This window comes from Sphaeramia orbicularis, chromosome 1 (assembly GCF_902148855.1).
Source record: "Sphaeramia orbicularis chromosome 1, fSphaOr1.1, whole genome shotgun sequence".
Taxonomy (NCBI): domain Eukaryota; kingdom Metazoa; phylum Chordata; class Actinopteri; order Kurtiformes; family Apogonidae; genus Sphaeramia; species Sphaeramia orbicularis.
The window spans coordinates 46,677,560-46,701,121 of NC_043957.1; the positions used below are offsets into that span (position 1 = coordinate 46,677,560).

The following is a 23,562-nucleotide window of genomic DNA, read 5'->3' on the forward strand; positions in this document are numbered from 1 at the left end:
TGTACCTCTAGCTTCAATTACAGGACAAATTGCTGCAACATCATTAAACTCATGCAATGTTTATGCAACATTGCGATAAATGTCACAGAATTTATTTCCATCCATAGTTGCATTAATTTTTCACGAAGATCTTTAATTGATGATGTGAGACTTGGACCGCTGCATAAGGTCTTCATCACATCCCAAAGATTCTCAATGTGGTTCAGGTCTGGACTCCGTGGGGGCCAATCCATGTGTGACAATGATGTCTAATGATCCTGGAACCACTCTTTAACAATTTGATCCTGATGAATCTTGGTATTGTGTATGAATGAATGGTTTATTTTTGGTTTGCACAGTAATCACTTCACACAGTACAACAGCCACAATAAACAAAAAAACAAACAAAAAAAAGGAATAGGCTAGAAACAGAAGCTTATTTTTTGCTTATCCTTTTCACCTGACACACTGCTTACATTAAATTAAATGTGCACATCGTCAAGGATTCGCATTATAACAAAATATTCAATAACAACAAAAACACATCTACTGTCTCCACTTCATATTCCTGAATGATCTTATACTTAAGACATTTTTAAAACATTGTCAGAGAAGTGAACAATTTAAATTCGTCATCAAGTCCATTCCATAATTTCACACTGATGGATTTAGATGAAATTTTCAGGAAATGTTGATACTGGTACAAAATAAATGATAAAATTTTGGTGATCGAGGGGGGGTGATCTGCCTTGGCGGACGTCTGCGCTCTCCAAGTGGTTTTCTTGTTATTATTATTATTATTATTATTATTATTATTATTATTATTATTATTATTATTATTATTATTATTATTATTCCACGTGACCCTAGTGAGGACAAAGCAGGTTCAGAAGATAAATGAATGAATGAATGATGATCATTATTATCATTATTTTCTTCTTCTTCTTCACTGTAAAAAAAAAAATCTGTAATTTAACAGAATTTTTACCATTTATTTTACAGATTTTCCCTGTATTTTTAAGATACAGGAAAATAGCAATGAAGTGACAAAAACAGACTGTGATTTTACATGTCAAATGTAAAATAACATGAAAAAACTGTAACCGTGAATAACCATAAAATTTCCATTTTTAAAAGATTTTTTTTCCACAGAAAAATACAGTTAAAATACTTTTGCAAATGTATCGTAATTTAACAAATATTTATTATTTATTCATGAGATTAAACTGTTAATTTAAAGTTTAATACTGTACAAAAAATAAAAAATAAAACGAGATAAAATTACTGACAATTAACCGTTAAAGAAGTGTTTGTTCTGTAAGTTTAACAAGACTTGTTTGTTAATTGACAAATATCTTGTGTAATTACGGGAGGTTTCACAACAAAAATGTTGAATAAATATATTTTTGTGAATGTATAACATGTATAAGCACTGATAAACTGTCCAAATACAGTTTTTATCAGTGGATTGTACAACTTAGTGTCATTGAAAATTATTTATGTACATATATTTATAGGTAATTTGATTGTTTTAATACATGTAAATATTCTTTATTAAACATTAAAAAGTAAAAAAAAAAAAAAAAAAAAAATGCAAAATCTCATGTAAAGTTAGGGCAAAAAACTGTATTTTAATTATGGAAGATTACTGTATTTTTATGAGATGGTTATTTTTTGTTATTTAACAGTATTTTTTCAGCTCCCCTGCTGTTGGAATATTACTGTTTTTTTATGGTTTTTTTTTTTTTTTTTTTACAGTGTTTTTCATACATTCTGTTACAGAGTTTTTTTCTTTTTTTTTTTTTTTAATCTAGTGTCTTTATATTTTTAGATTTGACCTTTTTATCATCTTCAGCAGTTTTGTCTTGTTTGACCCATGTGTTAAATAAACTGTTGTTCTGTTTTAGAGGCTTGTAGGTTAATGTGTGCAAATGAAATGAAGTGTGTGTTCATGTGGATGACTCAGAGGGAACGTGTGTGTATGTGTGTGTGTGTGTGTTTATGTGCTACACTATGGAATTATATTTGTGCCAGTTTCTTGAGCGAGCAATGATCGATTCTGAGCACACAATTAGAGATTTTGAGCGCATAAAAATATATTTTGCAAGCACATCAATTATATTTCAAAAAGAAATTACGCTTGAGCGACCAAAAATCGATATTGTGCTCCATGAATGCGTTTGCATGTTAGTTTTACTCATAACGTTCTCTCACAAATTCTTTCCATGGCGCACAAACAGACCGCTACGCTCGCTCACTTTCCCCTTCCCTCTCTCGCCCAACCTCCCTCTCCCTGCGCGCTCAGGTTGTCGTGTCCGCACGCTCAACTTGACGCACACGTTACAATTGTGCCACAAAACCAACCAATCGGAGAGCTTGCGGAAGTGCACTCTGATTGGCTGTTCGCGCTCCAGTTAGCTCGCTAGTTACATTTACCCGAGACAATAATCATAATAATAAATACCGACCGAAGTTTGTGTAGAATCAATTCCTCCTCTTCCGATCAGTGTCTGTCTCATCGAGCGCCTTTTTTTTCGGGTAAATGTAACTAGCGAGCTAATTGGAGAGCGAACAGCCAATCAGAGTGTACTTCCGCAAGCTCTCCGATTGGTTGGTTTTGTGGCACAATTGTAACGTGTGCGTCAAGTTGAGCGTGCGGACACGACAACCTGAGCGCGCAGGGAGAGGGAGGTTGGGCGAGAGAGGGAAGGGGAAAGTGAGCGAGCGCAGCGGTCTGTTTGTGCGCCATGGAAAGAATTTGTGAGAGAACGTTATGAGTAAAACTAACATGCAAACGCATTCATGGAGCACAATATCGATTTTTGTTCGCTCCAGCATAATTTCTTTTTGAAATATAATTGATGTGCTTGCAAAATATATTTTTATGTGCTCAAAATCTCTAATTGTGTGCTCAGAATCGATCATTGCTCGCTCAAGAAACTGGCACAAATATAATTCTACATTACTCACTGCATCAGTTAGAGGTAGAAGAACTTTTTAATCTCTGCAGTAATTAATCTAATGGAAAGATCTTATCTATTTGCTCAATTCAATCCAAGCCGTGCCTTTTTTTTTGGCCTGTGAGTGTATATTCATCTTCTAAACACTTACGTTTTTACTCTGTTGTAAAAGAACTAAATGTCTATTTGTACAACCAGCTCTTCTCACCTGCCAGACAACACTATTCACAATTTCGCTTTCATCTCTGCTCCCGAACAGGAAATCTCAACATCAAAATGAATCTGTTATTTTCATCACTGAATTAACAGTTACACGGTTATCACAAACAATAACCGTGATTCGAAAAAGCTCACCTCACCCCCGGGGCCGACAGGTTTTGTTTGTCATACGGCACGGTGAGGATAGATGAACACTCTCATACTGCACAAATAAACTCATTGAAGGGATAATCTGTTTAACAAGTTGGCAGCACACTACCCCCGCTGATCCAATCATATGAATAAGATGATTATTCTATGCAGGTGGATTTAATTAGGTGTAGTTGACCCGCTGTTAAGACACTATTAAAGGATTTAGCCGGAGGAATGAAGTCTCAAACATCAGAAGCGATATAAATGCGGCGCCTCCAGATGCTGCTTTTTTTTTCTTTTTCCCTGTGTGTATTGGCCGACTACATAATTAATAACTCTTCAAATGGATTCTCTGGAACTCTGGTTTGAATAAGCACTGTTTTTTTTTTTTTTTATGTCTTTAGATATCAGCTAATATTCAGATCTGTCATTGTTTTATTTATTTATTTACAGGGTGGGGAAGCAAAATTTACAATGAACATTTAGTTGTTTTTTCTCAGCAGGCACTACATCAATTGTTTTGAAACCAAACATATATTGATGTCATAATCATACCTAACACTATTATCCATTATTATCCATACCTTTTCGGAAACTTTTGCCCATATGAGTAATCAGGAAAGCAAACGTCAAAGAGTGTGTGATTTGCTGAATGCACTCGTCACACCAAAGGAGATTTCAAAAATAGTTGGAGTGTCCATAAAGACTGTTTATAATGGAAAGAAGAGAATGACTATGAGCAAAACTATTACGAGAAAGTCTGGAAGATACTATTAAAGAAGAATGGGAGAAGTTGTCACCCGAATATTTGAGGAACACTTGCGCAAGTTTCAGGAAGCGTGTGAAGGCAGTTATTGAGAAAGAAGGAGGACACATAGAATAAAAACATTTTCTATTATGTCAATTTTCTTGTTCTTCTTCCAAAGGAGATTTCAAAAATAGTTGGAGTGTCCATAAAGACTGTTTATAATGGAAAGAAGAGAATGACTATGAGCAAAACTTACGAGAAAGTCTGGAAGTGGAGGAAGCAACAAAAAACGTACCAAAGCTTTTATTAAAGCTCTCAAATCCAAAATCCTAAAGGATCCAACCAAATCCATGAGAAAAATGGCAATTGAACTTGAGGTAGACAACAAGACCGTTAGAAATGCAGTAAAATATGATTTGAAGTTAAAATCTTACACAAGAACACCAAAACACTTGTTGACAACAGCAACAAATCCAACTTTGGCAATTTTTGGGAATCATGTTTATGGCCGCCTTCTAGCCCAGATCTAAACCCTCTGGATTCTGCTGTTTGGGGCGTTTTAGAACATGCTACCAATAGAACATCACACAGCAACGTTAACTTTCTTAAAGATACTATTAAAGAAGAATGGGAGAAGTTGTCACCTGAATATTTGAGGAACACTTGCGCAAGTTTCAGGAAGCGTGTGAAGGCAGTTATTGAGAAAGAAGGAGGACACATAGAATAAAAACATTTTCTATTATGTCAATTTTCTTGTGGCAAATAAATTCTCATGACTTTCAATAAACTAATTGGTCATACACTGTCTTTCAATCCCTGCCTCAAAATATTGTAAATTTTGCTTCCCCACCCTGTATGTATGTATGTATTTTGTTTGTTTATTTATTTATTTTCACATCATAAAACAGCAAGAGAAAATAAAAATAAAAAAACAACATTCAAACAAGTAAACGTCATTGTGCAGGAGAGGATAGAAGCCAAAAAAAGGCTTATATGAATACCTCCCCGGAAATAAACAATACACAGGGAAAAAAAAAAAGAGAAAAAAAGACTTAAATATACAATATAATTGAAATAATAAACTAAAATAAAAACAATAAAAATACAACTCATCAAATATAAATCAAATGATATACAGCCTTATATTTTTTCATGAATTAGAGTCCTTTTTAGATGCTTTTTAACCCTTTCATGCATGGATTATAAGAGGCTGAATCAAGATTTTTTTCCCTGTGTTTTTATTCCTCTAGGCTTTAAAAAAAAAAAAAAAAAAGCGATTACATTTTTTTTTAACCCTTTCATGCATAGTGGTCACTACAGTGGACAGTTCTTCTCCAGCTGTTCTCTTGTATATTCATGGGTTTTGTTGTTTTAGTTCCATATCAGCCAACACAGTGGACACTAATGCATCACCCCATACACTGACATTCAGACCATTACTGAAACTGGATAAACCTGATCTCCACTAACATGTTTCAGCGTTAATCAATTGTTATTTGTTAGAATTTTTTTTTTTTTTTTTCATATGATCTTCATGAGAATAGTAATAACTAGCATTAGAATAGGTTAAAATGTGAGAAAACATCAGATTTTATTTTATTTCATTGTTGGTTTTAAACATGTATCTTTATTTCAAAAGTTAAATGCATGGACATTTTTGTAACTCTATGAAAAAAACAAACTTGATCACACTGTTTTTTTTCATGCCTATGGAGGAATAAAAACACTCAAGAAAAAAATCTTAACTAAGATTCTCATAATTAATGCATGAAAGGTTAATGAACCTATTTTTCATGGAGCTGTAAAAATATCCACTCAGCCGGACACCATGCATTTAATTTTTGAAGCAAAAGAAACATATTTACTGATATACTGTGCAAACTATGAAATAAAAACATTTTTAATGCAGCTAATCTGATGTTTTATCACATTTTAACATATGCTAGTACTAGTCTTTACTCACTTCAACTTAATTTGATTCTGATTTGAATTGATAAAGCACTTTGTGACTCTGTCTGTGAAAAGTGCTCTATAAATAAAATTTACTTTACTTTACTTTACTTCATGGAGATAATATACAAAAAAAAAAAAAACTTTTTGTTTAAAAAAAGAATGTTAATTACAGTCTAATAACAACAACAAGCAATCGATTTACACTCAAACATGTTAGTGCAGATCAGGTTTATGAAGAACAGCAAAGTTACAGTAATGGTCTGAACTGCAGTGTATGGTTGATATGAAACTAAAACAACAAAATCCATGAATATACAAGAGAACAGCTGTAGAATCGCTGTCCACTGCAGTGACCACTATGCATGAAAGGGTTAAAATAACGATAAAGAAGATGTTGATTGAAGTTCAGGTCGTAGATTATTCTAAAGATGTGGTCCACAATATTTTAGAGCTCAGGTGTCAAACATGCGGCCCAGGGGCCAAATTTGACCCGCTAAAGGGTCCAATCTGGCCCATAGGATGAATTTGTGAAATGCAAAAATTACACTGAAGATATTAATCAATTGTGTAAAAATCATGTTATTTCAGGTTCCATACAGACACATATAAACCAGTTAGATCTCATTTGGGTCAGACCAGAAAAATACTGTCATAATAACCTATAAATAATGACAAGTGCAGATTTTATCTTTGTTTTAGTGTAAAAAAATAAAATAAAATAAATAAATAAAATTACATGAAAATGTTTACATTAACAAACTATCCTTTTACGAAAAAATGCGAATAACCTGAAGAAATATGAACAGCGTGAAATGTCTTGAGAAAAATAAATGCAATTTTATCAATACTATACCTGTTACTAAATGTTTTGTGTATTTGTAATTGTAATGTAAGTTATAATACCCATGTTTAAATGATAAACTGATAAACCGAGGCAGAATATTGTTAAAACTGCACTTGTTTTTCTTAAGACATTTCAAGTTGTTCATGTTATTCAGATTTTTAAAGAAACGATGTATCATAATGTAATTTTACTTTTTTCGCTGGTATTATTTTACCGGTCTGGCCCTTTTGAGATCATATTGGGGTGAATGTGGCCCCTGAACTAAAATGAATTTGACGCCCCTGTTTTCGAGAACACCGATTTGACAGAAGTTCGGCGGTACAGAAGATAAAATTTGCTTGAATATCGTGTAGGATAATTGTAAATAACAGAAGACAACATAAAGACGTTCTGGCTCCGGCCACATCAAAAAAAAAAAAAAAAAAAAAAAAAACTGACGGCTGCTTTCACTTATCGTCTCATAAATTTAATTCAGTCTAGGTGTGGAGTTCTTTGGGGTTGTTGATTTAGAAACCAATCTCTCTGTGTCACTGTTGATCTTCTTCTCTTTTCTGCTGGTAATATTGAGACAGCTGCACGTATTTAAAGTACTAGCATGCGTGTCATCCTTCGGTGTATTTTCCGTCCAATTATCATCTAATTAATTGTAATTGTGTTTGTTTTTGCTGTACGCTCTTTTATAAGACGCCATTAAAGGGACATCAATTAATATTTGACATGACTCTCTACTCGAAGCAGAAATTAGACACAGCGGTGAAATCGATATAACTGATCTCCTCTTCATACTGTCGCGTGTCCTCTATTACTAAGTCAAGGAAAATGCACTGAAGTTTGTCAGGACACTGTGGGTTTTAAATAGAGATTTGAAAGCACCAGTGAATAAACATGTCAAGGTTGTACAGCGATGTTTATTTGGCCTATTTTATTATTTATGCTACGTGATGCATTTTGGTAGTTTTGCTGCGGTAGAATCTGTCAAGTTTTATATTCATCTGTCTCATATCAAGTTGGATGATCATAAAGAATTTCTCTCTGGGGCAGATTTGTGCTCAGATAGTTTGTATTCCACTAAATCTGCTCTGTCTCACACTGTTATGAGATGTTTTTCTTCGTAACCAGACTGTGGACAGTTACACATAATATTAGAAAATCTTTGACAATACAAGTATAAAACTACACAGTTAAAAACAGAGTGTCAGTTTTAACTATTAGAGCACAGGTGTCAAACATGCGGCCCGGGGACCAAATCCGGCCCGCCAAAGGGTCCAGTCCGGCCCTTAGGATGAATGTGTGAAATGCAAAAATTACACTAAGATATTAACAATCCTTTTAGTTCAGGTTCCACATTCAGACCAATTCAATCTCAAGTGGGCAGGACCAGTCAAATACTATCATAATAACATATAAATAATGACAACTCCAAATTTTTCTCTTTGTAAATGTAAATATTTTCATGTATTTACACTAAAACAATGTATAATTTCGCAAAAAATGTGAATAACCTGAACAAATATGAACAGCCTAAAATGTCTTACGAGAAGTAAGTACAATTTTAACAATATTCTGTTTGTTCCTAAACGTTTTGTGCATTTGTAGATCCACTGTGATCTGTAAGTTCTAATGTACATGTGTAAATGATAAACTGAAGCAGAATATTGTTAAAATTACACATATTTTTTTCGGTTTGTTCATGTTATTCACATCTTTTGAAAAGAGACTTTGCAGATGTAAACCTTTTCATAATGTAAATTTACTTTTTTCGTTCTAAAACTGAGAGAAAAGTTTGGAGTTGACATTATTTATATATTATTATGTTATTATTTCACTAGTTCGGCCCACGGCAGATCAAATTTAGCTGAATGTGGCCCCTGAACTAAAATGAGTTTGACACCCCTGTCTTAGAGAATTGAATTTAAGGCAAGACAGATTTATTTGTATAGCACAATTCATACACAGGGCAATTCAAAGTGCTTTACAAAAACGGAAAAGAGACAGATTAAAAACACACAGTTACAATTAAAATATAATCAATAAAACATAAATAACACTGGGTTACAAAAAAATGTTTTTTGCAAGTTGTCTAGGTTTTTTCAACTGAATTAGGACCATTTTGCACCGCTAAATCCAAAAATTACATCTGTTTTTCTCAATCAGGTCAGGTTTTTTGCTAATTTGATTTTGAAAAATTTGATCTTCTCACAAAATTGATTACATTTTTGTGACTTTATCAGTTGATTTTTTATATAGTTCTCACCCAAAATAGGTTTTAAGAGAAAAAAAAATCATTTTCTAACAGGATTCCTGTTAGGTACAATGGTGTATTCACCGCAGACGTAGCAGAATACATCAGGCTTATTTTTGCAAGATCTTCTAGTCGAAGCCATTTCATTCACCTGTAATATTAAAAAAAACATTAATCATAAATTGACAAAAGTAAAATCTTCAGAACTCATTTATTGCAAGAAATATGAAAGAATTTTGTATCATATGATGTGAAAATGCCCGTAAATGTAAGCAAAAATGTTAAAAAGCCAATATGTAGCATAGTTCAGAAAGCTGACCTGATTGAGCAAAATTAATGTGATTTTTGGATTCAGCACAGCAAAATGATCCTAAATCAGCTCAAAAAACTTAAACAATAAATTTGTTGTTGACCAGTGTAATAATCAGTTAAAACAAAGTAGGGCGACACGGTGGTGCTGTGGTTAGCACTCGTGCCTCACAGCAAGAAGGTCCTGGGTTCGATTCCAACACCAGTCGACGGGGTTGGGACCTTTCTGTGTGGAGTTTGCATGTTCTCCCCGTGTCTGCGTGGGTTCTCTCCGGGTACTCCAGCTTCCTCCCACCATCCAAAGACATGCACTAATAGGTTAATTGGTTAATCTAAATTACCCATAGGTGTGAATGTGAGTGATTGTTTGTCTCTGTATGTTCAGCCCTGTGATGAACTGGAGACTTGTCCAGGGTGTACCCCGCTTTCGCCCCTATGTAGCTGGGATAGGCTCCAAGCGACCCTCGTGACCCTAGTGAGGATAAAGCGGGTTCAGAAAATGAATGAATGAATAAAACAAAGTAAAAGGTCAGAGTGCAGATAGAACCCTTTCAGTTGTTCTGTGCACAGTTGAACAGAGCTGTTTTCAGCCTGGACTTACACATTGTCACAGTAGAGGTCTGTCTGATGTCATCAGGAAGATTGTTTCAGAGTTTAGCTGCATAGAACTGAAACGCATCTTCACCCTGTTTAGTCCTGACTCTGGATACCGGCAGGAGACCAGTCCCTGAGGTTCTCAGGGTCTGAGATGGTTCATATGGGACCAACATGTCACAGATGTACTTAGGTGCTAGACCATGGACAGACTTATAGATCAGCAGAGCTGTTTTAAAGTCTATTCTCTGAGCCACAGGAAGCCAGCGCAGAGACCTGAGCGCAAGACTGATATGGTCGTACTTCCTGGTTTTAGTCAGGACCTGAGCAGCAGCGTTCCGGATGGACTGCAGCTGTTTTACAGCTGGTTTAGAGAGTCCAGTGAGAAGGCCGTTACAGTAGTCTAACCTGCAAGAGATAAATGCATGGATAAGTCTCTCTAAGTATTTTGAATTTAACTATGTTTCAGATAACTTTTCTTTTTTTTTAAAGTGTTTTATTACATATCGAGTCATCCAGAAAAGCATAATACAGTCATTGTTTGTTTTTGGGGGTTTTTTAAACCCAAACCCATGAACATTCCCACCCTGTTGCATCATAGAAAAGATGATAATTAACAATAATAATAAATAAATAAACTAGAAAAGCACTCGGAGAGCGCAGACCTCTGCCAAGGCAGATCAGACAAAACTCAAACAAAGAAAAAAATTTAAGTTGTTAATTCTAGATTTTTTTTTGGCTTAATTAAAGATTTTTTTTTTTTTTTGCTTAATTCAAGATTTTTTTTTACTTAATTGAAGATTTTTTTGGCTCGTTTGCTCCAAGTTCAGACCGTCATATCTCCGCTTGTATTTACTCTATCAACATCAAATGAAAAGTGGGAGAGTGTTTCAAGTCTGTGCTTTTGAATGCAGTCGTCTCCAGTGGTCTACGTGACTGACTTGTGATGCTACGACGTGTTGAAAATGTCATGTGATTCAGTCGCCATAGCCGTGACCGTGGACTCCTAACGGTTAATGAAATGAAATATCACGATATATTGCAGAACCGATATTTTCTTACACCCTTATTCGGTTCTAGGTTTAGCAACAATATGTGCCTTCCTCAGTGCTAAAGGCAGTGACAATGCATTATTGCAGTATTAGGGGTTAAGAACTCCCACAATTCTATTTTACTTTGGTAACATTGCCGTCGTATTTCTTTTGTTATTGCTTTTAATGAAAGAAACGTACCTGCAGAAATCACTTTTTTTTTTTTTTTTTTCAATGTGCTGTTTCAAAAATAGGCTGTGTAGTTGACCTTTAAGCTTTAAAAGGGTTAATGTTGTAGGGTTCAGAATTTTCTTCACTGGAGCTAAATTTGTCCCTCCACATGTCGTCCACCTATCGACGTTCAGTAAACTAATGAGATATTTTGTTCACACCTTTTACCAATGCTTGTCATGCTTGGATTATTTTCAGAGAAGAAGTTTTTCTGTCGGGCCGCTGTTGTCAAGAATGCACGAGGCTTCACAGTTTAGATTACCACATGTCTAAAAGGGGAAACACTTGAATCCTGGGAAGCGTGTAAAAAAAAAAGTTGGAGGTAGCTGTCGCTTAACAACAAGTGTTGTACGCTAAATGATAAAAGAGAGGGTGGGGGATGGTAAAAACGGGTTGCAGAAACAAAACAGAAAGGTAGTTTTGAAATTCTTAACGCTGAGGTATTTGTAGTCAAGGAATGATTTTCCTCCTGAAATGGTTCCCTCTACAGTATGTTTTTGTATCTGTCTGAAGCTCCAGATACAAATTGAGAACGGATCCTTTGAATCCGGGTGATACTGTAATTCTCAACGATCCAATTTCTCCCTCGTGACAAAGAGGAATGCTGAATAGCAGAAAGGGCAGGAGGAAAAAGGACCCAAACACACTTGCCATTTCTCCCATATGCCCTCATTTTTTTGTGATACTCAGCTTATGTCCACTTCCCACAAGTGTAATCCTCTTTGCTGCATAATGTTCCTCTTTACTTTCCAGGAATGTGGTATGGTCAGAGGTGTTCTAATCCATTGGTTGGTGCTTTTCATTCTCACTATGTCTCCCTTTCTGTCTCTCTCTGTCTCTGTTACTCCATTCTCAACCCTTTACCTCTTTATCTCAATCAATCCCTCGGATACCTCCTTCATCCCACTCCCCCCCAATCCCCTCTAACCCATTTTCTTTTACCTAAAGAAGAAGATCTGGACTATTTAACCCCACCAGTGTGGGCCAGTCACCTTCCTCTGTTTCTCCCTGTGGACCGTCCGCCAACGAGAGTAGCAATGGAGGGTGAGATTTGTCGATCAGCCTCCACCCAGCAGCTTCTCTCCTCTCACCTTTAGCAACATGCATGGTGCACTGCGCAGACAGAGGAGAATCTGTGTATTCATTCATTTGTTTTTCAATGTAAAACCAAAAATGAAAAAACAAACAAAAAAAAAAAAAAACACTTGTTTTTTTGTTTTTCATTTTCAAAACCAGAACGAAAAACGGATAATGAAGAACAGATTGGTTTGTTTTTCCATTTCCTGATTTTGTGCTCAAATGAAAAATGGAAAAAACGGATAACGACCGTTTCATTCGATTTTGCTATTTTCAATATAGTTAAGTTGTCTGACCCGGAAGTAGTCGTCACTAGTGAAAAAATAAGCAAACGGAATCATGGACGAACTTGAGGAATATTTTACTATAGTTAAGCAGCTGTTTGATACATACGGAAGCGTATTGCATTCATACAAAAGTTTAATTTGGCTGGAAATTTGGCCGAATTTAAATTTTTTCAGAAAACAGTATCTTGTTAATTCGGAAAATTCCATTTGTTTATTTTTTCCCTTGTAATGACTACTTCCGGGTTAGACAACTTAACTGTATTGAAAATAGTAAAATCGGATGAAACGGTTGTTATCTGTTTTTTCCATTTTTCATTTGAGCACAAAATCAGGAACTAGAAAAACGAACTGTTATCCGTTTTTCATTCTGGTTTTGAAAATGAAAAACAAACAAACAAACAAAAAAAAGAGTCTTTTTGTTTTTTGATTTTTGGTTTTAAATTGAAAAACGAATGAACGAATGATACATGGATTGAGGAGGAGTGAATGCCACTCTCAAGTATTTTCTGTCCTCTCATGGCAGAAGAAGCACCACCCAAAAGCAGCTTTTTTAGCAGAAATGCCAGCATGAATGCCAAGCATGTCACAGTCTTTACCACACTACATTAGGCTCTCTTTTGCTCAGTGTCCTCCCTCAGAAACTCTCCGAACTGAAGCATCATTATGTACTTTTTTATTTTGCTCTGTTCTTTTATTTTCCCTTCACTTTTTCAGCAACTGGACCAAAAATGTTCTCCTTCTTCTGAAAACCATCATTGACATGGACACAGCACTCGTCGTGTCTCCAACTGTCCAAGAACAAAAAAAGGCCCGGGGTTCTAACCAATGTTATCTTCTGTAGAGAAAAACATATCCCCGAGAAACAGCCTCCTGCTAATCTCTCTGTCAGTGATAGAGGCGTGTCGGGAATGTAGCATAGCATACCTCGGTGGAGCTGACCCAATAAATCACTCCACTTTGCATCACTTCAGAAGTGTCTTAGCAGTTCATTGAACACAGTTCACAGTGAACAGCCCAGAGGGGCTCTTCACCTCTGCTATCGCACAGACTTCTGCAATCTCGGGGCTGTGTCAAACTGTCATTTGGTGGTCATATCTGTCTGTTATCGCTCTCCGTCCCACTGTGCCCTCTCTCAGTCTTGTCTTTTGTGTCCTCTCTAAGGCTTCTGTCTGTTTTTTTTTCCACATGGACGAGGCCCTGGCTGTGTCTTCAATCTGGCATGTGCTGATGCTCATAGAGCTGCCTCAGTCTGAGAATGTGACCATTTCAATCATCCTAATTTACATTTTTAAGCTGTTTTTCAGTGCAACGGGCAAGTGGAGACCTGTTTCTCAGCCACGCTGCCAATGGACAGTGTTGCTATGGTTTTCAGTATTGGTAGTAATGAGAATGCCAGTTATTTACTGTGAAATCCAGAGGGGAAAACAGGGTTGACACTGCTAATTAAAATGTGAAGAGCCATGAGTGTGCATGCATATGTGTGCGAGTGTGTGTGTGAGTGTGTATTTTGGGAGAAGAAAACAATTGAGGTGAAATTTCGATCATGAAAATGAATAGAGTTAAGCACTCTGTCTGAGCAAACAGCAAAAAAATATATATATATATTTTGACTTAATCAGCTAAAGCAGGGGTGTCAAACTCATTTTCTTCCGGGGACCACATTCAGCCCAATTTGATCTCAAGTGGGCCGGACCAGTAAAATAATAGCATGATAGCCAGTAAATAATGACAACTTCAATTTGTTTTAGTGCAAAAAAATGACATTCAATTATGCCAATATTTATGTTTACAAACTAGCCAAACAAAAAGGTTGTGAATAACCTGAAAAAAAAAAGTACAATCTTATCAATATTTTTGCCTCAACTTATCATTTAAACATATGCATTACAGATATTTACCCAAGAATAACTGTCTGAGCTATTGTATATCCTATAATGACATCATCTAAACGGTTTGTTTTTTTGTTTGTTGTGGAGCTGTTTTTTCTTCTTTTTTTTTTTCTGTTGTTGATATTATTATTGTAATTGTTTTGTATTGTGTGCTGTTGCTGATTTTTGGTTTTATGTTGTTGTGTTGAGTGTATGTACATCCTGTTTGTTGAGTGAGTTGTGGGAAATTGTTGGTGCTTTGTTTTTGCGTTGTTGATGACCCCAGGAAGAGTAGCTGCTGGGGTATGCAGCAGCTAATGGGGATCAAACTAATAAACTAAACTAAACTAAATTACAGATCAGATCTACAAAGGCACAAAACATTTAGTAACAGGCAGAAAATTGTTAAAATTGCACTTCATTTTCTTTCGAAATTTCAGGTTGTTCATATTTGTTCAGGTTATTCACATTTTATTGTTAGTTAGGATAGTTTGTAAATGTAAACATTTTCATAATTTAATGTTTTTTGCACTAAATCAAAGAGAAAAAAATGGTGTTGTCATTATTTATAGGTTATTATGATATTATTTTTGAGTTTGATGCCCTAACTTGCACCTTGTAAATTCACCCCACGGGCCGGATTGGACCCTTTGGCGGGCCAGTTTTGGCCCCCAGGCCGCATGTTTGACACATGTGAGCTAAAAGATATTAAAATGTGTGAATACCAGGTTTCTAACACTGGTCTACATTTTTTTAGAAATGATTTGCTTCAGACATTAAATGTGCTAAATGTTACGCATTTTAATAAGATTAATTTGAAAATAAATGACTAAAGTGCCCGTTTGCTGATGTTTTCAAGGTTTATGATTAAGTGTTATTACACATATATATAGGTTTATGTACATTTGTATAATAGTTTTATAAATCTTCCACTAAACAGAACCTGTAAAGTGAATGTATTCTAATGTGCAGACAGTGTTTTGAAGTAGATCTTGTAGCTCTGAGACAAATATTCCTTTTGAGTCAAACCCATTCTCTCGTTAATTCTTGAATTTCACATTTTGACCCAAGGCTGTATCTTGGAAAGTTCAGCCAACCAGCATTTTTGACTTTATTTTTGTTTATTTTTCTTTCTTTATTTTTTTTTCTTTATCACTTTTATTCTGGAAGCATTTTCCTTGCAGACCAGTGTAACCTGAAAAAAAAACAGTACACTCTTATCAATATTTTGCCTCAACTTATCATTTAAACATATGCATTACAGATCAGACCTACAAAGGCACAAAACATTTAGTAACAGGCAGAAAATTGTTAAAATTGCACTTCATTTTCTTTCGAAATTTCAGGTTGTTCATATTTGTTCAGGTTATTCACATTTTATTGTTAGTTAGGATAGTTTGTAAATGTAAACATTTTCATAATTTAATGTTTTTTTGCACTAAATCAAAGAGAAAAAAATGGTGTTGTCATTATTTATTGGTTATTATGATATTATTTTTGAGTTTGATGCCCTAACTTGCACCTTGTAAATTCATCCCGTGGGCCGGATTGGACCCTTTGGCGGGCCAGTTTTGGCCCCCTGGCCGCATGTTTGACACATGTGAGCTAAAAGATATTAAAATGTGTGAATACCAGGTTTCTAACACTGGTCTACATTTTTTTTAGAAATGATTTGCTTCAGACATTAAATGTGCTAAATGTTACGCATTTTAATAAGATTAATTTGAAAATAAATGACTAAAGTGCCCGTTTGCTGATGTTTTCAAGGTTTATGATTAAGTGTTATTACACATATATATTGGTTTATGTACATTTGTATAATAGTTTTATAAATCTTCCACTAAATAGAACCTGTAAAGTGAATGTATTCTAATGTGCAGACAGTGTTTTGAAGTAGATCTTGTAGTTCTGAGACAAATATTCCTTTTGAGTCAAACCCATTCTCTGGTTAATTCTTGAATTTCACATTTTGACCCAAGGCTGTATCTTGGAAAGTTCAGCCAACCAGCATTTTTGACTTTATTTTTCTTTATTTTTCTTTTTTTTTTTGTTTATCACTTTTATTCTGGAAGCATTTTCCTTGCAGACCAGTGTAACCTGAAAAAAAAAACAGTACACTCTTATCAATATTTTGCCTCAACTTATCATTTAAACATATGCATTACAGATCAGACCTACAAAGGCACAAAACATTTAGTAACAGGCAGAAAATTGTTAAAATTGCACTTCATTTTCTTTAGAAATTTCAGGTTGTTCATATTTGTTCAGGTTATTCACATTTTATTGTTAGTTAGGATAGTTTGTAAGTGTAAACATTTTCATAATTTAATGTTTTTTGCACTAAATCAAAGAGAAAAAAATGGTGTTGTCATTATTTATAGGTTATTATGATATTATTTTTGAGTTTGATGCCCTAACTTGCACCTTGTAAATTCATCCCGCGGGCCGGATTGGACCCTTTGGCGGGCCGGTTTTGGCCCCCAGGCCGCATGTTTGGCACATGTGAGCTAAAAGATACTAAAATGCGTGAATACCAGTTTTCTATTCTATAATTGTGAGCAACCATTAAATGCACAGTCTAATTACCTGCATGTTTTCTGATATATATATATATATATATATATATATATATATATATATATATATATATATATATATATATATATATATATATATATATATGTGTGTATTTGTATATAATATAACCAGTTTGGAAGGTTTCTGGTTGGTGGTCTACAAGTGAAATGGTGCAGCTTTGAGGCAGATTGGTAGTGTGTTGCATCAACAGCCAGGTGGTCAGTTCAGATTCCAGTGGCATCCACAGATCATTCAGTTAGCATAGCCTTAGTAGGCCAGCAGCTGCCATTAATAGAAGACGGGTTGGGGGATATACAAAGCAGGCATCTGCTCTGTCATCCATCCATATTAATCAATAGTATTTGATGAATGTGGGAGGCACTCAAGGAATGTTTACTGCACATGTCCATACAGCTAAAAATGGTACCGTTTACACTGTGGTTGGCCAAGATGAAAATAAACTCCCATGTGTTGTACAGTGAGATGAAATCTATTTGTGTTGGTTATACTGTATCCCAGGAACATGGAGAGATATTCATAGTTAATGTTATTTAGATATTTGGGACATCATTTCAATGATATGGATTCCTGAGTGGTTACAAAATTAATTTTCTCTTCTGGTCTGGTTTTTCTCAGTGGATGCAACGATTTGATATAGACATGAAAAACAGTTTTTGGTAATTTGCAGGGAAAAAAATCAGAGTGAGTCTGGCCAAGTCAGACAATGAGTCCCAGCAGACTTCAGTTGACATGCAAAACAAATAAAGAATCTTTAAACCCTGCCTACGTACTTTTTTTTTTTTTTTTTTTTTTTTGGTATAAATTACTCTGCAAACAACAAAATAATTAGTACTTATAGTAATGATACAGAGATTAAAATATTTCATTCGGTTTCATTCATTAATAACTTAATAATCTGAGCCTTTAATGAACACATATTTTAAGCAACTGTTAAAATGAAACTTGCTGACATATATTTTTCATATCAACTGCATTATAAGCAGTAAGATTTCAATTCTCAGAAATCTCATCCTCTGGAATGAATTATTTTGTGGTCAGTTACTATCTTATTCACATATGAATAAGAAGTATTTAGATGAAATAGTGATTTTAAATTTGCTAATATTAAAATATGCCTTTTTAACTAAGTGATTTTTTTTTTTTTTTTTAAAGAAAGTCTTGGAAGGCTTATATTTAAACCATTACATTTCTGAAAAGACTGACCTAGTTTGTCTGAATTGGCCTTAACACCCTGTTTTTCCAGAGTTCAGTGCTGCTCCAAAAGTATGGTGACACTCTGTTCTTCATGAGAAAACTAAATCTTAAAAATTGCTTTAGGACGAAAAAGAGGTTTAAAGGAAACTGAAATGAAAAATCATCCGCTTTGTGTTGCAACAGCGTAACTGCAGGCTACTCTATAATCCTTTTTTTTTCTTTCTAAAAGTGTGAGAGCTAAAAGAATGAAAAATCTACTTTAAATTGTACTGTGTTAAGTGTTCTCAAATAGAGCACACAATACAGTACACAACAAAGATTTCAATTACGGTAATGAGAGTAATTAGTCATGTCCTGCCAAAAATAATGGCTTCATAATCAATTTTGTGTTTAACACTTGGCACTGATGGTGAATGAAAGCATTTTTTTTTTTGTTCCCCAGAGGACACTCTGACTTTGGCAGGTTAGGTATAAGTGGAATTAATAACATTAAATATGTGGCTTTTCCATTTAGATGTGTCAAAAACACGTGGAGACACACATGCGTGGACGGTCCATTAGTGGTTTCAGCTCATTGCTGGGGTCTGTTAACATCCATATTAGACCAGTCAAGAATGGAGCTGCAGTATTTATGGACAGAAAGCAGCATGCTCCTTGTAAAATAACAGATACTTTCCTTTTTTTTTTTTTAACACATATCTTTATTAAGGTTTTAACATGACATATATTTTCTGACATGAATTGATAGTATTGTGTGGGTCTCTGTTGAACATAAATGCCCAGAACCCCAGAACAGCTGTGAAAGTAAATAGCATAACAAAACTAGAAGCACTCGGAGAGCGCAGACCTCCGCCAAGGTAAATCAGTGCCCCGGATTTGGATGACAATTTCAGGAAATGTTGATACTGGCACAAGGAACAAATGATTCAATTTTGGTGGTGATCGGAGGGGGGCACGGGGGCCCACTGATCTGCCTTGGCGGAGGTCTGCGCTGTCTTTTGTAGAAAAGCACTCATTGAGCGCAGACCTCCGCCAAGGCAGATCAGTGGGCCCACATTTGATTTGCCTTGGTCAGGATATGTACAGTCAGTCCGGCTTGGATTTACAATGCTGACAATTAATACTGAACAAACAAGAACTCGAACTATGAATTATGAAAGAGCTGCAGCACCTGAAACTGACCACAATGAACATTTGACAGATAAACAGTACCACAGTGCTTCAGTTTCAGCTTCACAGTTTGTCGTGTCTTTTATGGATTGGGATCATCTCTCTCAACTCGCCATATATTTTTTATTAGTAAGTTTTTATTTTTTATTTTTATCAATTACTAGACATTTCAGGCGACCCCATTTGAGTTCTAGGCGACCCCATGTGGGGTGCTGACCCCAGGGTTGAAAAACACTGACTTAAAGAGAGTACCTTCAAGTTTTCTTCCTGTTTGTCATCTTCAAATGATGTGTGTTGGTTTGATTTTGTTGCAAAAATGCCACTTTGAAAATGGACTGAAAAATGGAACGTTTAGATTGCAGAGTTTCATTTGGACATAGAAGTATGATATTTACCTTCGAGTCTTATTTGGTTTCATGTAGGACTTTGACACAAAGGGCTGAATTATGCCACAAAGGAGTAAGAAGTAGCAGCCCACTCTAATGCTATCAGTTACATCAGTGCTTTTCCCATTGTTGTAATAAACTGCAAAAAGTTGTTTTGACACAATTTGTTTTCTCCAGCCTGGGTGCTATTCAAGCTATTGTTGCATTTTTCATTGTTGATATGTTTGTTCACTGGTGTAAAGGGGCCTAAAAATCAAGAAGCTCAGATAAGGAAAAACAGCTCTTCTATCATTTCCCTCAGTGTTTCTATGGTTGCCATGGTCCCACAGCTCGCTACGATGGAAAGTTAAAAAAGCCCAACATCATCATTAACTGAGACGACAGCAGCAAATAGTTGTGAAGCTATGAAAGTGGCTTTGTGTTTCCTTCCCGCCGCTGCCACTGCTGACCTCGGTGGCACTGCTGGTGGCGTGTTTACATTAAAAACAACAAATGTCGTGTCTGAAAGTAATGCCCCAGAGGCAGAACAACAGACTGCAAAGACTATTAATAGCATTAGTTACCCCTTTTGTTGCTTATTGGGAGTGAGATGTCACCTAAACTGAAGTATTAGTTGGCAGGAATTCTGTTTTCTCTGACACTTTATACCATGTTACTTGATATTAACCCTTAAAGACCCAAACAGCCACACAACCAAAACCATCTACAGATGTAAAAAGGTTTAACAACTTCTGAACCACTAATCCTATCAACACATGTGAATAATTGGTGTAAAATGCAGTTTGTCATCTTTTCATGGTTATCAGATATGACCGATCTGGACATTCAGAGGCTCTGTAGTTACCATGGAAACACTGTCATCTTCTACAATACAAAAAGTTCCAGTCCGGCCCGCAGGATGACTTTGCAAAGTGCAGAAGATATTAACAATCAAGGGCACTGAACTTGAAAATAACAGCATAATAACCTACAAATAATGACTCCAAATGTTCTTCTTGGTTTAATGGGATAAAAATAATATAACATTATGCCTATAAATAATGGCAACTCCAATTTCTTCTCTTGGATTTATTGCAAAGATCATTAAACTCTGATATCCTTTAATAATAAAACGTAAATAACCTGAGCAAATATGAAGAACCTGAAATATCTAAAGAAAAATAAGTGTAATTTTAATAATATTCTGCTTGTTTTGTGTCTTGGTAGATCTGATCTGTAATGCACATGTATAAATCATAAGTTGAGGCATAATATTGATCCAATTTTTACCTCCACCAAGGAGGTTATGTTTTTGCCGGCGTTGGTTTGTCTGTCTGTCTGTCTGTCTGTCCGCGTGCAAGATAACTCAAAAAGTTATGGACAGATTTGGATGAAAATTTCAGGAAATGTTGACACTGGCACAAGTAACAAATGATTAAATTTTGGTGGGGGGGGCACTGATGTGCCTTGGCGGAGGTCTGCGCTCTCCGAGTGCTTTTCTAGTTCTTATTATTTCTTCTTATTTTTCTTCAGAAATTTCAGTTTTTTCAGGTTATTCACATTTTTTTGTTAGGATAGTTTGGAAAATGTAAATGATTTCAGAATTTAATGTTATATTTTGCATGTAAAAATTTTGGAGTTGTCATTATTTATAGGCTATTATGCTATTATTTGACTGGTCAGACCCACTGGAGGTCAAATTGGGTTGAATGTGGCCCCTGAAAGAAAATGAGTTTGACCCCCCTGATCTACAACATTGATTCACCAGTACAACCCATGGAGTTGGATCAATGACAGTGGATGGACACACTTGGTTTATGTTCAGTTAATGAAATATTTTGCTGAAAAAGCCACTTTTCCTTCAGTTTTCTCTGTTTCTGATATAACAACCATCAACTTTAATTTAATCTTTTATGAACATCTACTTGATCAGTGAATTAAATATAGGGAAATACCTGATGCTCACTGAAAAAACACAAAATACAGAGGGTTATGTCATAATAAATTGTGATAAATCACTGAAGAAAAGTTAAATATAGAGAAAAATATTTTTGGACCTGACACAAAAGTAACACTGGGTCTTCATGGGTTAATATAATGTTTTTCAGCCTTAGGGTCGGGACCCCACATGGGGTCGCCTGGAATTCAAATGGGGTCGCTTGAAATTTCTAGTAATTGATTGAGAAAACTGGAGAAAAGGCCTATGTAAAGATATGCTTTTAGGTCAAATATTTGAGTATATTTTTAATTTATTACAATTTTGATTTTATATACTTAATATTTGGAACCAATATTCACTTTTAAAGTCTTTGAAAAGGTTCATTAAGCATCTTTGTGTCATTTATGCAATAAATTATATACATTTTTCAAATTGGATTTTATATTTTGTGTGTGTTTTTTGGCTTTTTGTGTTGATATCGTAGTTAAAGTGAAAAAAAATAATAGGCAGATGAGATAGATGAAGTTGTGCTGAAAAAGAAGATACTAAACATGGGTATTGTAAACATTTATTTATATAGTATATAAAGACAAAATCAAAAGAACTCAAAAACAGCCAAAATAGGCTCAGACCACTAAAAGTTAAGATGCTGCAGTGCTTTCGTAATTCACATTCTGAGTGACTGTTTGTTCAGTATTAATTGTCAGCCTTGTAAATACAAGCTGGACTGACTGTGCATATCCTGACCAAGGAAAATTTAATTAATTTCAGCAAAAAAATGTCTCTGTTTTGAATGTCTGGGGTCGCCAGAAATGTGTGATGCTAAAATGGGGTCATGAGTCAAAAAAGGTTGGGAACCACTGGGTTAATATATATTATTACAAATTATTATGTTTCATTATTTTACATTATGTTTTGAACTTCATTAAAATATTGCAATTATATGTGCTTTCTTATGAATGTTTTAAAAAGCCCTGACAACATATAGTATTAATTTTACATGGGAGATCTGTGAACGGTGCATAATGTTAATATAATATAGTGGATGTAGAGCAGGTTGCTGCAGGGTTGGTAGTTTGATCCTCAGCTCAGTTCAGATTCAGTGTGTTAGATTTAGGGCCTATTGTGGCGAAGATGCAGTGGTGTACGCTATAATATGTATTACTCGTATAATTACCTGACAATGAACCATTTATATCACAGGTGTCAAACATGCGGCCCGGGGGCCAAATCTGGCCCGCCAAAGGTTCCATTCCGGCCCGCGGGATGAAAGTGCAAAAATGACCATAAACAGTCAAGGCTGTCCAAATCATGTTGGTTCAGGTTCCACATACAGACCAATGTGATCTCCAGTAAAAATAACAACACAATAACCCATAAATAATGACAACGACACATTTTCTTTGTGAAAAATTTAAGTGAAAAAATAAGATTACACTGTGGAAATATTTACATTTACAAAACTGTTTTTTCACAAGAAAATGCAAATAAATACATAAATATAAACAAAGATGAACAACCCGAAATGTGCAATTTGAACAATATTCTGCCTGTTACTAAATGTTTTGTGCATTTATGGATCCACTGTGATCTGTAGTTTTGTTAATAATTAGAGATGTAATATTGTAGAAATTGTTCAAATTTTAGTTCCAAACTCCAACATTTTAACAATATTCTGCCTGTTACCAAATGTTTATGTAGCATTGTGTGTAATGCACATGTATAAATAATAAGTCGAGGCATAATATTGTTAAAATTGCACAAATTTTTCAGATGAAATTTCTGTTTTTTCAGGTTATTCACATCTTTTTTTGTAAAATGT

The 23,562-nt window shown here is 35.1% G+C and overlaps 1 protein-coding gene across 6 annotated transcripts in view; it reads left to right on the plus strand.

The window, feature by feature from the left end:
• npnta (nephronectin a) overlaps positions 1-23,562 on the plus strand; it is a 153,078-nt gene that overhangs the window by 91,317 nt on the left and 38,199 nt on the right. For 2 of the 6 annotated variants that reach the window (XM_030145995.1, XM_030146009.1), the window contains one exon: positions 12,191-12,286. The exons of 2 other annotated variants lie outside the window; for them this stretch is intronic. In XM_030145995.1, the coding sequence (XP_030001855.1) occupies positions 12,191-12,286 (96 nt within the window). The remainder of the gene's footprint in view (positions 1-12,190; positions 12,287-23,562) is intronic. 2 more of the 6 variants (XM_030146002.1, XM_030146017.1) reach the window with 1 other exon arrangement.